Here is an 18,592-nt window from a genome sequence, read left to right as displayed (position 1 = left end):
ATTCTCATGAGACGTTGGAATATTAATATTACAGCCCATAATTAGATTACAACGCTGGATATTTTCCTTTAGCTAATAGGTACCTAGTACTTGCAAAATTGACCCAATATCGAGCTCAAAATTGTTCAAAAATGCTCGAACATTTCAGAAAAATTAAAACCAATTTGTTGGATCGAAAATCACTATATTTATTTTTAAAATTTCAAGAATCATGACTTCATGACTGAATATTGCGCTCAAAAGTCTTCAGAAATGCTCAAAAACCTTTCTGTCGAAATCGAAATACGAGTATTTTGCATTCCTCGCGAATTATTTATTTCTGCTTGTTTTACCTACTTTACTTACTCACATTTTGTTTGTGAAACAAAATTATTCATTTTCAATTCAATGACTTGTATGTAGAGCTTTCAGTTTTCACTTTTCACAATCACAACCCACTAGTGTTGGTTACTTTCATTTCATAATTTATTCGTTCAGCTGTTCTGTTACTTTCAAAATTCAAAATTCAGTTACGAATTTGAAACTTCAAAATATTTTCTGAAAAAAAATTGTTCGAACGTTTGCGATGTGACAACACTGTTTCAACATTTCATTTTTTTGATTTCCTGCTGAAGCAACATTGAATTTTTTGTTTGTTTTTGTTATCAGTCAAACACGTGTAATAAAATAAATCCTAAAACCGCCTAAAACGTAAAACCGAACAGTAATCGTTGGTGTAATTAGCAATTTGTTTCGTCGCTCAGAAAAGTAATTTGGATTAAAATTCCGAAGCCCTTCATCTTAAAGAAGCCATAAGTAAGTTCCGATTGAGATTAATTTCAACCAATACACCTTGTTCTTTTCAGTTTGATTTCGCGTTGAATATACCTTCAAAGTACACATTTCACTATGATATTTTGTTCCAGATGTATTCAAAATGCTATCAACGTACTCGAGAGACCCTTTACGTAGTTCGATTCCTGTCTGCCCATCAGCACCGACCAGTGTACCAGATCTACGAGAAATAGCCGCTGTGAACATAGCAGTGGCTTTCTGGAACCATATCAATATACCTCTCACCTTATTCGAAAGAACGGGTAGCGGTAATTATTACAGCGGAGATATTTATAATGTGAACTTGACTCAAAAAGTACGCGGATTAATCGACTCGATATCTGTACCAAATTCTGTAGCAGAATATATCAAAAGTATAGTCGACAGACAACGTTACCGTATAGACGACTGGGTTACTTACCACCATCGAACCATATTTTTCAGTAACGGCCAAGATAAACATTTGTATTATCACGTTCGGCATTTCGCTTGGTACTCGGACGGTACAATCAATCACGAACAAACCGCTCGTAATTTATTATCGTCGCTCAGATTGAGTCATCTTGAAAAATACAAATTCCTATGTATGTATTGTTTAAAAGATGAAATCGAAGAAATCATGCCTTTGTTGATGTTGGACGATGTCAAGGAATACGTGCACTTCGCTTCGCATCCTTTGATCTACTATTGGAATTGTTATTATAGAAACGAACTCGATAAGATTCCGGTGACTGGAAACGTATCGCTGGATAGTTACATGCTGCAATATTCGGTGGTCGATAATTGGCCCGCCAAAAGGTACTTTTTTGATCGTTTGAATCCCGACGAGAGAGTAGAAAACGCTATTAAATTGATCGATAAACACGGCGTGCTTTATCTGAGGTTATTATTTATGAAATTAAATTACTCCGAACGTATTCGCGTTTATATGGATAGAGGAGTGAAAATCATCACCAGTTATTGTACCGAGGAATTGAACCAGTTCATTATTCCTGCGTGGTTCGATGTTCGTTTTTTGATCACCGTCGAACAATTTCAGAACATGTTCTCCACTTTGTTAGTATCGTTGCAACGGTTACAAAATCGAGTCGTTTACCCAATTCTGACAGAGATATGGATAACCGCTAACGATGATTTCAAGAAACATATCGTCGATTTCAACGATTTCGAAATCATCGGTAAAATCTTCGAGTTGCAGATGAAAAATACCGACAATAACGAGCTGTTGTTTACCATGTTATCAGACATCAACGCCGATGGTAAAAAGATGATAATTAACCGAAAGTTCTTCGATGTATATTGCGATAAATTATTCGCCGATGATAAATTACAAGTGTTCGATCGATTGCTAAAGGTTTGTATTCAAGATAACCAAGAATTGACGCGATTCAGACAAGATCTTGTCTTTCGTTCGACGTACGTTGGAAACGAGTGCTTGAAATGGTATTCGAATGGATGGGTAGATATCGTTAATAAGTCTCTGAGTAAACTTTTACCTACGTATTCGGTGGCCGTTTTAATGGAATACAAAAGAAACCTTATGTTATCGTCCGAAGGTATCGTGCGATGCGTTCAGAATGGTATTTTAAATCTCGAAAAAGATGTTTTAAACGCTGTAATGATCGATAGTCTGCTGCACGAAGAGTTGATCACCGAATTCAAAAGGAATCTGGTTATATCGCCTTCAGCTGTCAAGACATTCCAGTCTCGAATACTCAACGATCAGTTAACCGAAGTAATTTACTTCGTCGATAATTACCTTTCGTTCGACGAAGATCGAAAAAGATTGAAAGAACGTCTTGTGGCTTTTGATTCTTTTGGTACTACGATCGTGAGGATTTTCACCGATCATGACGAAACGTGGATGGGGAATTTATTGACATGGTGTTTGGAAAATGATAAAAAGATACTAGAATACAAATCCGGTTTACCAGTGAACGCTATTTTCAATCTATTGTTGCAACAAGTGTTTTTTTGCCGTTACAATTATCTGCTATCGAATTGCGTTTTCAAGAAAGCGTGGTCGTTCGAAGCTACAGAACGTTTTCTTAATTGGTATTTCGAAACTCGCGATAAAGTGAAAGAGTATAAATTGCAGAGGATTTATTCGTTCGATGAAGTCGATGTAATCCAAACTCTGTTGAGAAAAAAGGATGATTTTTATCTCAGAGCTGCGATGGCGTGGTTTTTTGAAAACGACGATGCTGAGAAACAGAAATTCAGGGCTAAACATAGGGGTAAGATTAGTTACGTGTTGTTTTGAAAAAAATTGGTCTGATTAGGATTAGGTCAAATGTTACTACTATAGGTATGATATTAATTTACCTATGCTTATTTTTCTCATTGTCACGTTCTCTCATTTTGATTCGGTGCTCTGGGTGCTCTGGATGAATTTTTTTACCGTTACTTGTAGGACAATTTTCAGTAAGTGTAACTTGACTTTTTTTTTCGTTTCCTGTTAGTATATTTTAATTGTAATGTTTTTATTTACTGATATCTGTTTTTGTATTTTAATCATACGAAACTGTTTTTTTTTCAAAGTTTTTCGAGAAAAAATCAATCTTATTACCTATCTCATACGTATAATTATAATGTGCCATATTTTTAATTTTTAAGCCAACTCTTTGTGATAAAATTCTTCGACGTGTTCAATATTTTGAAGGTCTGATTTTCATATTATTATGTTGGTCGTGTTTTGTATTCGTAATTAGTATTAGCGTTGATTATTTTGAGAATGTGATGAAATTTGTTCATTATTTTGCGAGTAATAAAATAATGATCATAATTTTTAATTGATTTTTATGAAGATTATTCATTATAAGTTTTCACTGTGCGACTTATCAAAATGAGTTGAAATTTCACTAGAAATTCAAATATTTCGATGAAATGTTTTTGAATAATTTGAAGCTTGAAACTGGGTCGTAATCTGCAAGGTTTTTGAAAAAGGTATCTCGTAACCTCTCCAAATGGGTTAAAATTTTATGAGAAATTCAGCTACTTCGACGAGAATAATAAAATTTTTGAGCATTTTTGAAGAAACCCGGTATCACGTAAGTCTTAAATTTTTTTGAGAGCTTTTCGAAAATTTCGAGATTAAAATCAAGTCATGATTTTTGGGATAGAAAATCAAAAATATCTGTCAAAATTGTTTTTGACAAGAATTTTAAGCTTAAAATTTGGTTATGATTTAAAAAGGTATCTTTAGACATGGAAAAATGGGTTAAAAATTAGTCAGAAGATTAAAAATCTGAATTAACATTTTCTTTCAACGCTTTTGGAGCACTTTTTATTACTGGTAGAATTTTTGAAAATGTCATGCAGGCATGAAATTCGGTCACTTAAAAAGTGACTTAGTCACTTATTTCACTTGCAAGTTACTTTTGTCACTATTTCGGTGAAAATGGCAAAAAAAGTGACTATGGCCACTTTTTTTTAAAGATTTGTCGTGTAGAAAAGAAAATGTGCAAAATTTTAGAAAATTATTAATATTTTTCATGAAAATCCTTCAGAATCATCATTTAAAAAAAATTAAAAATCAACTGTTCAACATTGAAATTGTAAGATGATGTGATTGGATAGAGCCTATATTTTTATAAACCGTGCAAAGGTACCTAGATCGAAAGATCAGGCAAAAATTTAATCTGTCAAAATTTCAAGTGCTAAAGTGCCTTTTTCGATTTTTGGTGAATTTTTGAAAATCAAATTTAGGTCAAAAGTGAGGAAAAGATCAGAACTTTATCAAATTGACCAAGATAGCTGAAATTTGGGATATACACCCTATTTTCGACACGCCAAATCGATTGGAAACTGTTTCAAACCGTTTTCAGCAGTTCTGGAACCTCCAGCAGATTTTTGAAACTCGAAATTCTCACAAGATTTCATCAAAAGGAGTTTGAAAGCCGAAATTCATTTTGCGAACTAATTTAAATACGCTACGAAGTCGACTGCCGGTAGATTTCAAGTCGTTTTGGAGCCTCCAGCGACTTTTTGAAAATTACTAGAGCCTCCAGTAGATTTTTGAAATTTGAAATTTCCGCAAAATTTCATCTAATGGGGTAAGCAAGCCGAAATTTACTCTGCACACTAACTTCAATACAATAATATGAAGTTGATTGCATGGTGGTTTCAAATGATTTTGAAGCTTCCAGCTACTTTTTGGATTCAAAAAGTCGCTGGAGGCTCCAAAAAAGATTTTAAACCCACCAGCAGTCGACTTCGTAGCGTATTGAAATTAGTTTACAGAATGAATTTCGGATGTCCATCTCCATTAGATGCAATTTTGGGAAATTTCAAGTTTGAAAAATCTTCTGAAGGCTCCAGTAATTTTCAAAAAGTCGCTGGAGGCTCCAAAACGACTTAAAATCCACCTGCAGTAGACTTCGTAACGTATTGAAATTAGTTTGCAGGATAAATTTGGACTTTCCATCTCCATATTTTAGATTCAAGAATCTACTGGAGACTCCAATAATTTTCAAAAAGTCGCTGCAGGCTCCAAAACGACTTGAAATCCTCCTGCAGTCGACTTTGTAGCGTACTGAAATTAGTTTGCAGAATGAATTTCGCCTTTCCAACTCCATTTGATGAAATTTTGTGGGAATTTCTAGTTTCAAAAATCTGCTGGAGGCTCCAGAACTCCTCTAAACGGTTTGAAACAGTTTCCAATTGATTTGGCATGTCAAAAATAGGGTATATTCCAAATTTCAGCTTTCTTGGTCAATTTGGTAAAATTTCGATTTTTCCCTCATTTTTGGCCTAAATTTGATTTTCAAAAATTCACCAAAAATCGAAAAAGGCACTTTAGCACTTGAAATTTTGACAGGTCAAATTTTTGCCTGATCTTTCGATCTACCTTTGTACGGTTTAAAAAATTTCGAGAAAGTCCTGTGTTGGAACGCAAAATCTGCGATTTTGGCTGACCTGTCAATCAAAATAGTCGCCATTTTGTAAGTAGGGCCACTTTTTGTTTGAGGACAAGGGCTAGAAATGTTCCTTAGGACTCCTCCTTTAAGAAAAAAGTTATCCCGAATGATCGACCCGGGGGGGGGGGCGTGCAAAAGATCCTTATGCGGGCTCCCCAACTAACATAATTATAATATGTGCTTTGCTCTCATTTCTCAAAATTTTGGTCACTTTTTCTCAAATTTTTGGTCATTTTTTTCTTTTTGCTTTTTTTTTAGTCACTAAAGTCACTAAAAAAAATTAAATAGTGGATTTCAATGCCTGGTCATTTGGACTGCAATTTCGTCTTGAAAGCAAAAATTTACATCAAACTTCTTTTCAACACTTATGAAGAATTTTGAGTCCAGAATTTGAGTCATGAAATTTTGAAAAAGCATCATGTGAGCTGCCAAAACGGACTGAATAAGGAGAAAATCAAAATTTGCATCACCACTTTTTTTATCCAATTTTTTTTTGTTTTCTAATTTCAACTTTAAATTTGATTAATTTTTGATGTGAATTATCAAATTACATAAAGGATATGCGGTCCATCAAAGTAAATCGAAATGATACAGGAGAGTAAATTATTTTAAAAACGCTTAGAATTTACTAAAAGTGATGAAACATTTACATTTATACCTATTATGGAATCAAAAAAAAGTAGATAAATAATTGCTAAAACATTTCTCAAAATGGAGGCAAACTTGAGAGTAATTCATTTTGAAAAATAAAAAATGAAAAAATTGGGGAAAAATTCTTCAAAAGTGCTGAAATTTAACCCTTATGATAGGTTAAAGATTGCAATACATACACCTTTTTTAAAAATCGTAAAAATTATTCATGACTCAATTTTCAGCAAAAAATTCTTCGAAAATTCTTTTAAAACATTTTCGTGAATTTTTGTACCAAATTTTAGCTCAGTTTTTGTGGTAAATTTTTTACCTCGCGTTTTGCTGAGTTCAATTTTTCCTAAGAACACTGAACAAGAACAAAAACGTGAAACACATTTCAAAAGAGCAAGAACAGGAAATCAATGTCGAAAGAACGAAGAACAAGAATAAAAACGTAAAAAATTTTCTTTGTCTAATAATTCTTTCATTTTTTTTTTTCCAATTTGAGTGAAATTTTTGTCGATTTTACAATTATAATTATTGGTCATCAAAGATCATAAATGAAGTTTACAGTAATTGAAAAATTGTCTACGCTAACTAGGGCACTAAGTGCCCTACTCTAACCCAGTCACTTCTCAGTAAGTCAAAATACGTTTAAATATATGTAGTTATACCTACCTACTACTTACATTTGAATTGTTTCAATTTTCAAATTCAAACAATTAGGCAAGTGTATTTTAAAAACAAAAAAGGCGCTCTCGTTTCTTCACTTTTTTATTTAAAAATGTTTTTGTCTCAAAAAAAAGACATAGGAAAATCTTTTTTAGCTACCAACTAAATACAAGAAACTCCAGTTGAAAAAAAAGAACAAGATCAAGAACGACCCTGAAACAGCAAGATCAAAGAACAAAATCGTGAAAAAATTCCAACTTTTAATCTTTTACTCATCTTTTCACTGGCTTCAAATTTGACGCAGGAGTGAGGAGTGAATACCCATTCGCACAAGAAACCCTTGGGGAAAAAATGGAAAAATGTAATTTAATTTGAAGGTCGTACTTTTTTAGGTAAACCGAGCTAAATACCTTGCTTCAACTCTATCCCACATATGGCTTTCAAGTTGAAACTCGAATATTCGATAGTCGCGATTAGGTACAGATTATTGCAGTGCATGCAGTTTTGATTCGATTCCATTTCCTTCCAAGTAAATGATAGATAAACAATCGTTCATCGTATTCGTTTCGTACTGAATGTCTGATCGACTGGTCGTCTATTCTAGAACAGAACGGGTGCGAAATTCGTTATCACTTCATCGTGAGTCGTCAAGTCGTGTAACTCGTGTATAGAAATTTTGAACTTAATTACTCGCAATTATGGTTTTAAATTATTTAAATACCGTTTCTCGTATTACGTTTGGAAGAGGAGAACTCGATCAGTACGATAAATTCACCGTTCGGGCCACCATTATAGGTTTCAAAAATGAAGACATAGATGATGTCATGTACGAAGGATGTCCTGATGATTCTTGTAAAAAGAAGGTATGTTAATGATTTTGTGCGAAAATCATCTCATCGTTTTACTTAATTATTATCAAGTCGCAAAATGTATCTGTACATGCATGCATCCTGTATGTAATTCCGCAATTTATTGTTCAGGTACACCAACAAGGAAGATCCTGGTACTGTCCGAAATGTGACGAATCGTATCATAATTTCGTATGGAGATACAAGTTGAGGGTATTATACTTACGTTAATTTCTCCACGTTTTCGTAATGCATGAATCGAGTTGACGTGTAATTTTAATAACTTTCGGACAAAATGTTCATTGGTATGGTGCTTCGATTATTTTAGGTCGTTATAGAAGATCCATCGCGACGTGCGACGGTAACGATGTTCGATAGTGCAGCGATACCACTTCTGGATATGAGTGCTTCTAATCTGAGGAAGACTTACAAACGCAAACCTTACAAATACAACTTAATATTTGAAGGTTTGATAGACGAAACATTTTATTTCACTATAAAAACCGCGTTGGTTATGTATGACGTGAGTAAATCGTATCTGTATAATTACGCATCACCTTATTCATTCTTAATAGTTTTCCCTCAATTGCTATTTTTTCCTCAGGAAAGACCGCGCTTGAATAATATCATGATGTATTCCAGACCAGTACATTGAATTATAGCAATTCGCACACGTTTGTTGGATTATGAGAATGAGATTGGGTTTATATTTGTAAGTACTTACTTCAGTAGAGACTTGTTATTTTAGACTATTTTTATTGTTATTTTGTTCTAAAGAACTGTTTTCGCCTAAATTTTTAATGCAGATATCTACACTATGTTTAAGCTACTTGAATTTAGGTAACGTTTCAATATTATATTGTTACAATTAGTTACGATAAATTGGTTCGTGAATGATTTCTAGCATTGGAAAATTGCTCGAAAATAGACATTAAGATATGCATTAAATTTCAAATTTTAATGATGAGATCAATATAATTGCTAGTTTACTTGTTATGCGTATAGGTATATCTATATTTTGTTTAAATTATGTAAAAATTCGATACGTAAGCTTTTTTTGAATATCCGTCGACCGCTGAAAGCTGAATGTCCTACTTTTTTACGTCATGTTATTTTCGAACGTACGATGTTCCTATGCTACAAGGTACGTAATGAATTATTGTATATTGTGATATAAGTACAAATTTCACGTATTCCGGCATAAAATTTAAGAAAAATAAAATAAGTTCGTCTCTTTTGAGTGCATTTTATTTTCATTTCCAAAATTTAAATAATTCAGCTCACATGTTTTTGTTGTTTGTCTGTAAATTTCTACGTCTGGTCACACTGAATTACACCGTAAACTATCCGTAAACAAAGGTGTTTGTTATCAAAATCGTGAATAGTGAAAATTTTTGTCTGATGGTCGGTTTTTTGTCCAACGTTGAAGTATTTATTGTGGAGTAGTTATTTGGTTTCATCAAATCAACGTGATATTTTTGATGTCGGTGTTCGAAATGGTTACCGTGTAAATGTAGAATTATTCGATTGATCGTTCGAAGTAATCGCGATATCACCGGTGTTGTGTAGTTCAGATTCAGATCCAGCGTTTATTCATTGGAATTGGAACTTGGAAGCGAGTATCTCGTGAGTACACTTTCACGTACTGTATGGTAAGATAAGAGGAAAATAACAGAGAAAAGCTATGAAATTGCTCAAGCTATTGCCGTGTTTGTTCCGTAAAACACTCGGTTTTTGTTTTGATTATTCGAATTGGAGTAATTTGTTATCACAAGTGCAAACGTTGGTTTAGTTCTAGCGGAATAAAATTCCAGTTTGCATAGACCTAATGTGGCAGCGTGGTTTCACATTCACTTCAATCATGGACTAAAATTATGAATTGGAATTGAATAGGTTGAAACCTCGAATTAATGAATTATAACTCAACGTGGTGATAATGAAAATGCTCGTCTCTCATTGGTTTACGGTTTTTTTGAGAAGTGGATGAATATGAAAATTTAATTCAATTTCTTCGTAAGTTCGTAGAGACGTAGAATGAATAATTATTCACTTTTACTCAAGAAAATACAGAAAATGTTCTCATCGCCCCCCCCCCACTCAATGATTTACTGAAAAAAGATTCCCATCATGTTCATTCTGAATAAATGCAAATAAAACACGATATCCTTGTATGTAATGTAATGTTATACCAATAACGTTGTTTCATTTTGTATCCGTTCTGACCAATTGGAAAACAGGATTCATTATTCTTATTTATGAACAACCAAAAATCGTCTGCAATAAAACAACGTTAATAGCATTACATTTTGTACTTCGTAATTAGATTTCTGATGGATTGTGCTTTCGATGCATGTAATTACACTGAGTTTCGGAAACTTTTATTTAGTGTTATTCTGAAATTCTAACAAATTCTGAATCTTGAAACTTAATATCAATGCAACTCAGCATGATGATAATGAAAATTCTCGTCTCTCATTGGCTTACGGTTTCGAACTTTTGAGAAGTAGATGAATATGAAAATTTGTTCAATTTCTTCGTAGAATGATCCCTAATTATTGTTTACTTTTACTCAAGAAAATACAGAAAATGTTCGCTTCGTCTCCCACCCCTCCCACTCAATCTTTCGGTAAGTAAAAACTGAAAAAAGATATCATCTTCATTCTAAATAGTAAAAAAAAAAACACGATATACTTGTACGTAATGTTATACCAATAACGTTGTTTTATTTTGTATCCGTTCTGACCAATTGGAAAACAGGTTCATTATTCTTATTTATGAATAACCAAAAATCTCCTAAAATAAAAGAACGTTAACCGCATTACATTTTGTATTTCGTAATTAGATTTCTGACGGATTGTGCTTTCGATTCATGTAAATTGTAATTATACTGAGTTTTGGAAAATTTTATTCAGTATTATTCTGAATTTCCAACAAATTGCCAATCTCATCTTTTCATCAATGCAACTCAACATGATGATAATAAAAATTCTCGTTTTTCATTGGCTTACGGTTTTGAGAAGTGAATGAATATGAAAATTTGATTTAATTTCTTCGTAGAATGATTAATTATTTACTAAAGAAAATGTTCGCTCCCCCCGCCCCCCCCCCCATGTTTTGGTAAGTAAAAACTGAAAAAAATAGTCATCTTCTTCTTCACCCTAAATACTAATACTAAATAATAAAAACACGGTATCCTTGTACGTAATGTTATACCATAACGTTGTTTTATTTCGTATCCGTTCTGACCAATTGGAAACCAGTATTCATAATTCTTATTTTATGAATAACCAAAAATCTGCTAAAATAAAACAACGTTAATAGCATTACATTTTGTACTTCGTAATTAGATTTCTGGTGGATTGCACTTTCGATTCATGTAATTGCACTGTGTTTTGGAAAATGTTCGGTGTACTTACTTGTTCTTGAAAGTTGAAATGATACGGTATCGTGCTGAACCGAACACTCAAACAGAGAAACATGGTAAATTAATACTGTGAGATCTTATTTTCAAAGTTGCATCAGTTCCGTGAGTATATTATGTGAAACCATAAATCGATCCTCTCCTGCAATTGGTCATTTCAAACCACATAAATTGGTTAATTGTTAATTCTCAAGAATCTTTTTCATCATGAAAATTGAAATAAAAGCAATAAATTATCGAAAAATCGTTTAACGTTCTGAATAATCTTGATTGATACATAGACTCAAGAGTTCATTCATTTTATATTTTATTTTTGTAAAAACTCTAGGTTGTGATTGGTTAAAACTTGAAAACACAATTTGTCCATGCTTCGAATGTTTCTTTTGAGTTTCAATCTTTCAATCCTTCTGAAAAGTGAAAAGTAAAAACGAAGTATGATACAAGATCATTTTTATTTTTTTTCTTGAGAATGATGAATGGATCAAAAGTTCTTTTACAAAATGCGAATGAATTTTAGCATAATAAATTATTATGAAACCGAGAAAAAAATCGAAGCTTTCATTATTGAGTTGGCCAATCAGAAGCGACTATACCTATGTATGAAGTGGATTATTCGTTGAATGTACGAAAGGTAACGCTGATGTTTCAAAATGAAAATATGTACCAGTGTTCTTTCCACTTTTGAGAAGAGAAGAGATAGGCAGTTTCCTCAAAGATTTGACTTTTGAGAATTTTTCTGTAAGTTGAGAAAAGCCAATCAAAAGCTAGTATTTGAACACAATATGTATTTTTAAATCCAAATCCAGCATGTTTTGATCTTCGAATTAATGGCGACTAAAAATGTATAACTGTATTTGAACTTTTTGAGGCTTGGATGAAAACACCTTAGTCAAAAACTATGTTTTTTATAGCGAAAGAAACGGATTGAAAAACTCAAAAAACCGCAAATAGAGAAGGAAAAAAAACACCAGAAATGAAAAATACAATGGTAGTAGCAAATCATCCAATCAGAAGACAGGATTTAGATAAAATATTACAGAGTCGAGAGATTCGGCGTATTTGTACTCTGAAGCCATGGAGATTCAAAATTTAGAACTGCATTTGAACTTCTGAGTCTTGAAAACCTTCTTTGTCAAAAATTATGATTTGTTAGCCAATAAAATGGTTGAAAAAATCACTGATCGTGATAATTGTTTGAAATGAAAATATTGTTTCGTTTGGTATCTAATTATCTATAGTAGCCAATCAGAAAGCGGTATTCGAATGAAATAATTAATTATCATGATTTGAAATTCAGCGTATTTGTTATTTCGAATTGATGCTGACGTTGCTGACTGAAGATTTAGAACAGCTTTATTCGAATTTTGAATTTCTGAGTTTTGAGGTTTGCTTTGATAAATGGCTTTCTCAAAAAGTCTGAAAGAAAATATTGAAAAAATCGCAGATGGAAATGTGAAAAAAAAAACATCGGAAATGAAAACACGACAGCAGCTAACGGCAACAAAAACAAAAATTGATGTTGGCCAATCAGAACGCAGTATTTGAATAATTTGAATAAAAAGTTGTATGCATGTCATTTTTTACCTTCAAAACAAACGCTGAAAAAAGCAGTGTAGAAGTTTTCATGTGTCATTGGCCAATCAGAAACTAGTATTTGAATAAGAAGTTTTTGAGTTAGACCTAGATGGACAGCTTCGTAATGACTTTCAAATTATGAAATGTAATGATTCAAAATTCAAAATTCGTTGACTCCATTATAATTCTTGAGCTTTGATGGACATAAAGTGATAACCTACCTGTTATGGGTTTGAGGTTCGAATATTATTGTGGCTGCAGATAATCGTATTGAGATGATGGTATAATCAGAATTTAATATTTATTGATATTGAACATTTAATTTACAATGGACATAAAAGATTGACGGAATCACTTCTAATTTCCAAACAATTTTCAAATCTGTGAAAATTTGAAATTTTCTCCATATCTTGTTCGGGTTGCTTGGCCAACAAAATGAACAAATTAAAAAAAAAAACAAAAAAAACTGAAAATCAACCCACGAGAAAGTGTTGAAAAACGATAATTGAGGAACGAGAATTTCAACTGAAGTGACGTATTGAAATTGATCATGAAGAGAATCCGATCCGATTCCAATCCGATTTTCGAGAACCATAGAAAATCCATCGATCAGTAACCGCTGGATAATATACGGTGCATCATTAAAACTTGAGGAGGATTTTTCGATTGCATTGTTTGAATGTCACTATTGTTACTTGTAGGTTTTAGTACCGTAACAATAATATTTTAATAACCAAAGGTGAATATTTTCAGGAAAGCTCGAAGAATTCACGCAACGTCGTCGCATCAGTCTTCGATCAATGAAAGAAGATGAACAGCAAACCGGCCGAATTACGCTCAATGGCCGCGAAATCGTTATGCATACGAGTAGTGTATGAATGGGCCAGCCAAGAAACGCTGGAAACTGATGATTGGAGGGACGAAGATGGTTATGGTACTTGTGAAGATCACGATTGGTTTATTTGGCAAATGCTCGAAATGCAAGTACCCGAAAGCATGATAATTCCGAACATGATTCGCGACCAAATCGAATGCCATATAACGTCGATTTTGAACGAGGTTGCTGACTGGATTCGATATCATCATCGCCTACGTTTCTTCCACGACGAAGCAGCAAACCTCCCCGACGCAGATTTTTTCTTGAAAAAATATCTGCTCGAATTGGCTTGGAGACCGGATCAATCGATCGATTACACAGCCACTGCGAGAAACGTGTTGGCTGGTTCGAATTTCAGCACTTTGGAGAAATACAGATTCGCTTGCACTTACTGTTTCACCCAAGAAATACAACGTTTTAGAATATTAGGTGGAATGACGAAGAGTTATTGTTTTGAAAGGGACCCGTTTATGGTTTATTGGGGTAAATGGTTGTATAATGAATTGCACACGATAACGGTACCCGTTTATGTTTCGATCGACGTCGTCATGTTTGGTGAAGCGATGAAACATCACAATGTTTGGCTACCAATGAAATTCTTTTTTGAAAAATTGAACTCCGGTGGTAAAATATGGCAATGTGGCAATGCTCTCACGCTCGAAGCAACTAAAAAATATCAAAAGGAACTATTAGCCATGCTGAGTGACAGCGAAAAGGCTCTCGTCTACCAAGATCACATGAAAGTAATCATCGAGAATTACCTAAAGTCGGGTAACTTGGAAGCTATCCGTCAGATTTCATCCGAATTGAAAGTCAATGCGAATTTCCAGCATTTTATCGTAATTATCAAGAGGTTGGTGTTGTTTTCGATGGAAAATTCTCGTAATTTTAACGAGATAACGCCGTTATTTTTTGAAATTTGGAACGATGTGAACGACGTAGAAAAAAACTACAACTATACTGGTTTGCGATCACGTATCGCTGAAAATTGCGCTAGGTTAATCGGCGACAGATGTTCGAGATTCGATTTCAACTCGAGACGCCAATATCGCGATCCTTTGGTATTTATTCGTGCCTTTGCCGCAGCGCACAATCCGAATCATTTCCTGCAGTCGAATTTTTATTGGCTAGTAATCTGGCAACCGTTCGCTTCCATAGTCGGATTGATCAACGAATTTCAGTTGAGTGTCGAAGATGTCGAGAGATTGAAAATGATAACTCGAGAACCGTCTAAAATTGAGTACGCTTGTTTGATATATTTGCGCTACGGCAAGTTCCGCGAATTCAATCGTTTCATATCGTTTTGTTACTCGAATGATGATGGAAACAGAATTGCGTTTCAGAAGAATTTATTAAATACCGACGATGGCCTGGACGCTCTTGGTGATGCGTTAGATCGCGTCAAATGGAGAACCATTTACGACTTTATCTGCCACGTATATCACGATTCCAGGGATTTCGCGTCTATCTGCACTACTCAAGTGATGTTACGCGCCTTAAAAGATGAAACATCGTCCTTCTTGAAACATATGATGCATCGATGTGAAGCGAAGAGCATCATTCGATGTATCAAGACTTTCGTATCAGCTGGTGACAATTTATCAGAGGCGAAACTTGCCTGCATTGATTTAATCAACAAGTACATCTATAGTCACAAAGATTTCGTTTTTAAAGGGGGTCAATTTCACGAAATATTAGAATGGTGCTACGGCTACGGAAGAGCGCAGGGCTTTGACGATTTTTTTGATGCCTTGGATGTGGAACGATGTGCTGTTTTGGTTACTCAATTGGAAAATTGTTTTGACGAATACACTTTCAGAGTCACCGATTCGTTTCAGGAATTTTTTTATTGGATTTCTTCCGGTTTCGAACACGAATGGGAAAGAAGTGAGTTGAAGTTGGAAATGATTGATGTTGACTGTTGGTATCTTGAACATACTATAAAGTTCTTAAGGCAGCGAAGATATCGTCGATGTTTGTTGAATTGGTTTTTTGATAGTGATGCCGATAAAATAACCGAGTTTTTGGCCAAGTTACGGGAGTGCTACCTATAGTTTGTCAAATTGGTCAATGGATGAATTTTTAAAATTGTTTCCTATTTTCAATAATTTTGTTGGCGAAAGTGATTGTAAAAGCTTTTTTAAACACTAGTTGATATAGCGTAAGAAATATTTGTGATATTTTATATGTGATGCCGTTTATTCTTGAAGTACCTTATGTTTTTTTTTCATATTTATTAATGAGTTACGCAGATAAAAGTTGAAATTTACTAAAAATGTGATTTTTTCAAAGTGACCAATCAGAAGCGATTATTTGAATTGAACGTATTTCATCATTTTTTAAGGTCTATTTATGCGTCTTCATTTCGAGTAGGAGTAAGACCGGATACGGATAGATCCTTTCATTGAAGATTGAAGGGTTTTGTTTTGTTTTTTCGAACGAATTGTTTGAAAGATTTGCTGGTAGAAACTTTGAAAAATCGACAAAAAATATAAATGCAGCATAATAAGTAGCATTGGCCAATGACAACTGACAAGAGAGTATTCGAATAACGACGTTATTATTGTACAAACTCCAGTTTGTTCCTGTGGGCTGTGATTGATTACATGACGATGCAAAATTTAGATACACGTGGCAGGGAAAGTGTTAAACACCTGAATGAAATTTGAAACATTCTGCGTTAAAAACTGTAGTTTTTATGCGAGAGAAAGAAGCGAAAAAATCGTTAGTGGAGATGAGAAAAAAGCAACGAGAATAAAAAAAAATTATAAGTATTAGCCAATCAGAAGTCAGTATTTGAAATAACGATCCAATCTACAATTTTAGTAGTGAGTATTAGAACTTTTGAGGCTCAGAAAACTGCTTTATCAACAAGTACAGCTGCTTAGCGAAAAAAAAAAGTACCGGTGACAAATTTGACAAAGAAACATTGAAAAAGTTGATAATTATGGCATTGACCAATCAAAAACCTGTATTCGAGTAGAACGTTATAACGTCTTTCAAAGTGTTGTATTTTCTACTTTTATAAGCGCATATTATTTAGATTTGGAACTTTGGAATGTCAATTGTAGTTTTATGTTGAACTTTTTCATCTAAAACATCAATTTTATAGTGAAAGGAAATGTTGGCAAAAATACTGATCAACTGACAAAATCTATTCAAATGGCCAATCGGAAGCCAGCATTTGACTATAATGTTTTAAACTTGAACCAGTTGTATTTTGTCCTTCTGAATGAATACCTAATAATTGGAAATTTACTATTTAGAATTTTTGAGACTCTAAAAACTATTTTATCAAGAACTGTGATGTTTTAACAAAAATATAAACCGTGTAAAAATTGAAAGTACCGATCACAGCGGCTATGTAATGTTGATTTAATTGATATCAGCCAATCAGAAGCCAGTATTTGAATATAATGTTTTAAACTTGAATCCAACGTTTTTTTACAACCGTATTTTGTATTTTTGAACTTTTAAGACTCGGAAAACTAACGAAAATGAATATCGAGTAAAACTTGAAAGTACTTACCAGTTACACCGGCCATTTATAAATGTTGATATTGATACTATAGCCAATCAGAAGCCAGTATTTGAATGAAATGATGATAATTCGAAATTTCGAATCCAATGTATTTTGTTTAGGTTTACTTCTATAGAGTCTAAAAGAATGATGATTCTGAATTTAGTGAAATATTCGAAATTTTAAGTTATGGAATACTATTTTATCGAGATCTTCAGTGAAAGGAAATATTGTCAAAAGTACTATAAGGAAGAAGCTGAAAAAAAAAATCAATATACTACGAGTATGTCATCATTAGCCCATCAGTAGGTAACCAGCATTTTGAATTATTGAATTTTGAATATTATAGCTTAGCCTACCTATTTCATACTTCTGAATTCTGAAATTCTGAATGAATGATGACTAGAAATTTAAATTTATACATTTTCGTATTGAACTGTTGATGCTCAGATAATGCGTTATCAAAAGCGAATCAGTCTTTTGGCGAATGGAAAATAATTCTGACGAAATTACTGAAAAGTGGAAAAAATGAATGTATGTACATATAAGTTTTCATATGATTTTGGCCAATCAGAAAGCCAGTATTTGAACAATAAATTCAAATCCTATGATCTTTCGTAACGAAAACTCAGTGAAAATAAGTGCTAAAAAAACTAAAAAGTACTCGTTGAAAATTTTATTCACATTGGCCAATCAAAAGCCTGTATTCGAATTCAACAAAATGTTTCGATTTACATAAATCTGTATTGTACATATGTTCTACTTTTAGAAAATGTTTATTCAAAATTCAGAATGCTTTTTGAAATTCTAAGGCTTGTAAAGGATAATTGCGGAAATGTACAACAAAAATCAAGGAAAACTGAAATTCTGAGAATATCAAATTAAAAGTTTCCATGTCACTGGCCAATGAGAAACCAGTATTCGAATTGAATGTTTTAATTTTCAAAAACCATTCCGAATTTTGAATTAACGTTCTCTAAAAAAAGTAGAAAATAAAACTGATTTACCTACCTACGTAAGGTAAATCGAAACTTGTTCAATTCAAATGCAGGCTTTTGATTGGCCGATATAAATATTATCTTCGTTTTCTTTAAATTTCAATTTTCAACGAGCAAATAATATTACTAATTAGTTTTTTCAGCACTTTCAAATTTGAAGGGATTTCTGCAAAGAATGATTGAGTATGAGTAATTGTTGCTGGGCTGAGTGAGAATTGAGAATACTGAAACAGTGAAGCGTAATAACTAAACATGAAGCTTTATGCTTTTACAAAATGATGATATTTTGAATCCTGTTTTCTGATTGGTTCGAATTAAT

At 33.2% G+C, this 18,592-nt stretch overlaps 2 protein-coding genes across 4 annotated transcripts in view; both read left to right on the top strand.

Annotated features, from left to right (window-relative positions):
- Positions 1-554: 554 nt before the first annotated feature.
- On the top strand, positions 555-3,277 carry LOC135849056 (uncharacterized). Its single transcript, XM_065369206.1, has 2 exons — positions 555-795; positions 906-3,277. The coding sequence occupies exon 2, from the start codon at positions 917-919 to the stop codon at positions 3,074-3,076; it is 2,160 nt and encodes a 719-aa protein (XP_065225278.1). The 5' UTR covers positions 555-795; positions 906-916; the 3' UTR covers positions 3,077-3,277.
- A 4,168-nt stretch (positions 3,278-7,445) lies between these two features.
- LOC135849010 (puromycin-sensitive aminopeptidase-like) overlaps positions 7,446-18,592 on the top strand; it is a 71,852-nt gene continuing 60,705 nt past the window's right edge. The window contains exons 1-5 of one of the 3 annotated variants that reach the window (XM_065369153.1): positions 7,446-7,897; positions 8,015-8,095; positions 8,211-8,405; positions 8,487-9,508; positions 13,632-16,091. In XM_065369153.1, the coding sequence (XP_065225225.1) occupies positions 13,689-15,809 (2,121 nt within the window). In that variant the 5' untranslated portion in view covers positions 7,446-7,897; positions 8,015-8,095; positions 8,211-8,405; positions 8,487-9,508; positions 13,632-13,688 and the 3' untranslated portion in view covers positions 15,810-16,091. Of the gene's footprint in view, positions 7,898-8,014; positions 8,096-8,210; positions 8,406-8,486; positions 9,509-13,631; positions 16,092-18,592 lie in introns of those variants that run through there. The other 2 variants (XM_065369139.1, XM_065369147.1) reach the window with 2 other exon arrangements.

This window comes from Planococcus citri, chromosome 1 (genome assembly GCF_950023065.1).
Source record: "Planococcus citri chromosome 1, ihPlaCitr1.1, whole genome shotgun sequence".
Lineage (NCBI taxonomy): Eukaryota > Metazoa > Arthropoda > Insecta > Hemiptera > Pseudococcidae > Planococcus > Planococcus citri.
The sequence above is the reverse complement of the archived record's forward strand: the minus strand, read 5'-3'. Positions and strand labels throughout refer to the sequence as shown.

Coding starts and splice junctions, on each gene's coding strand:
- LOC135849056 (XM_065369206.1), top strand. CDS start 917: ATGCTATCAACGTACTCGAGAGACCCTTTACGTAGTTCGATTCCTGTC.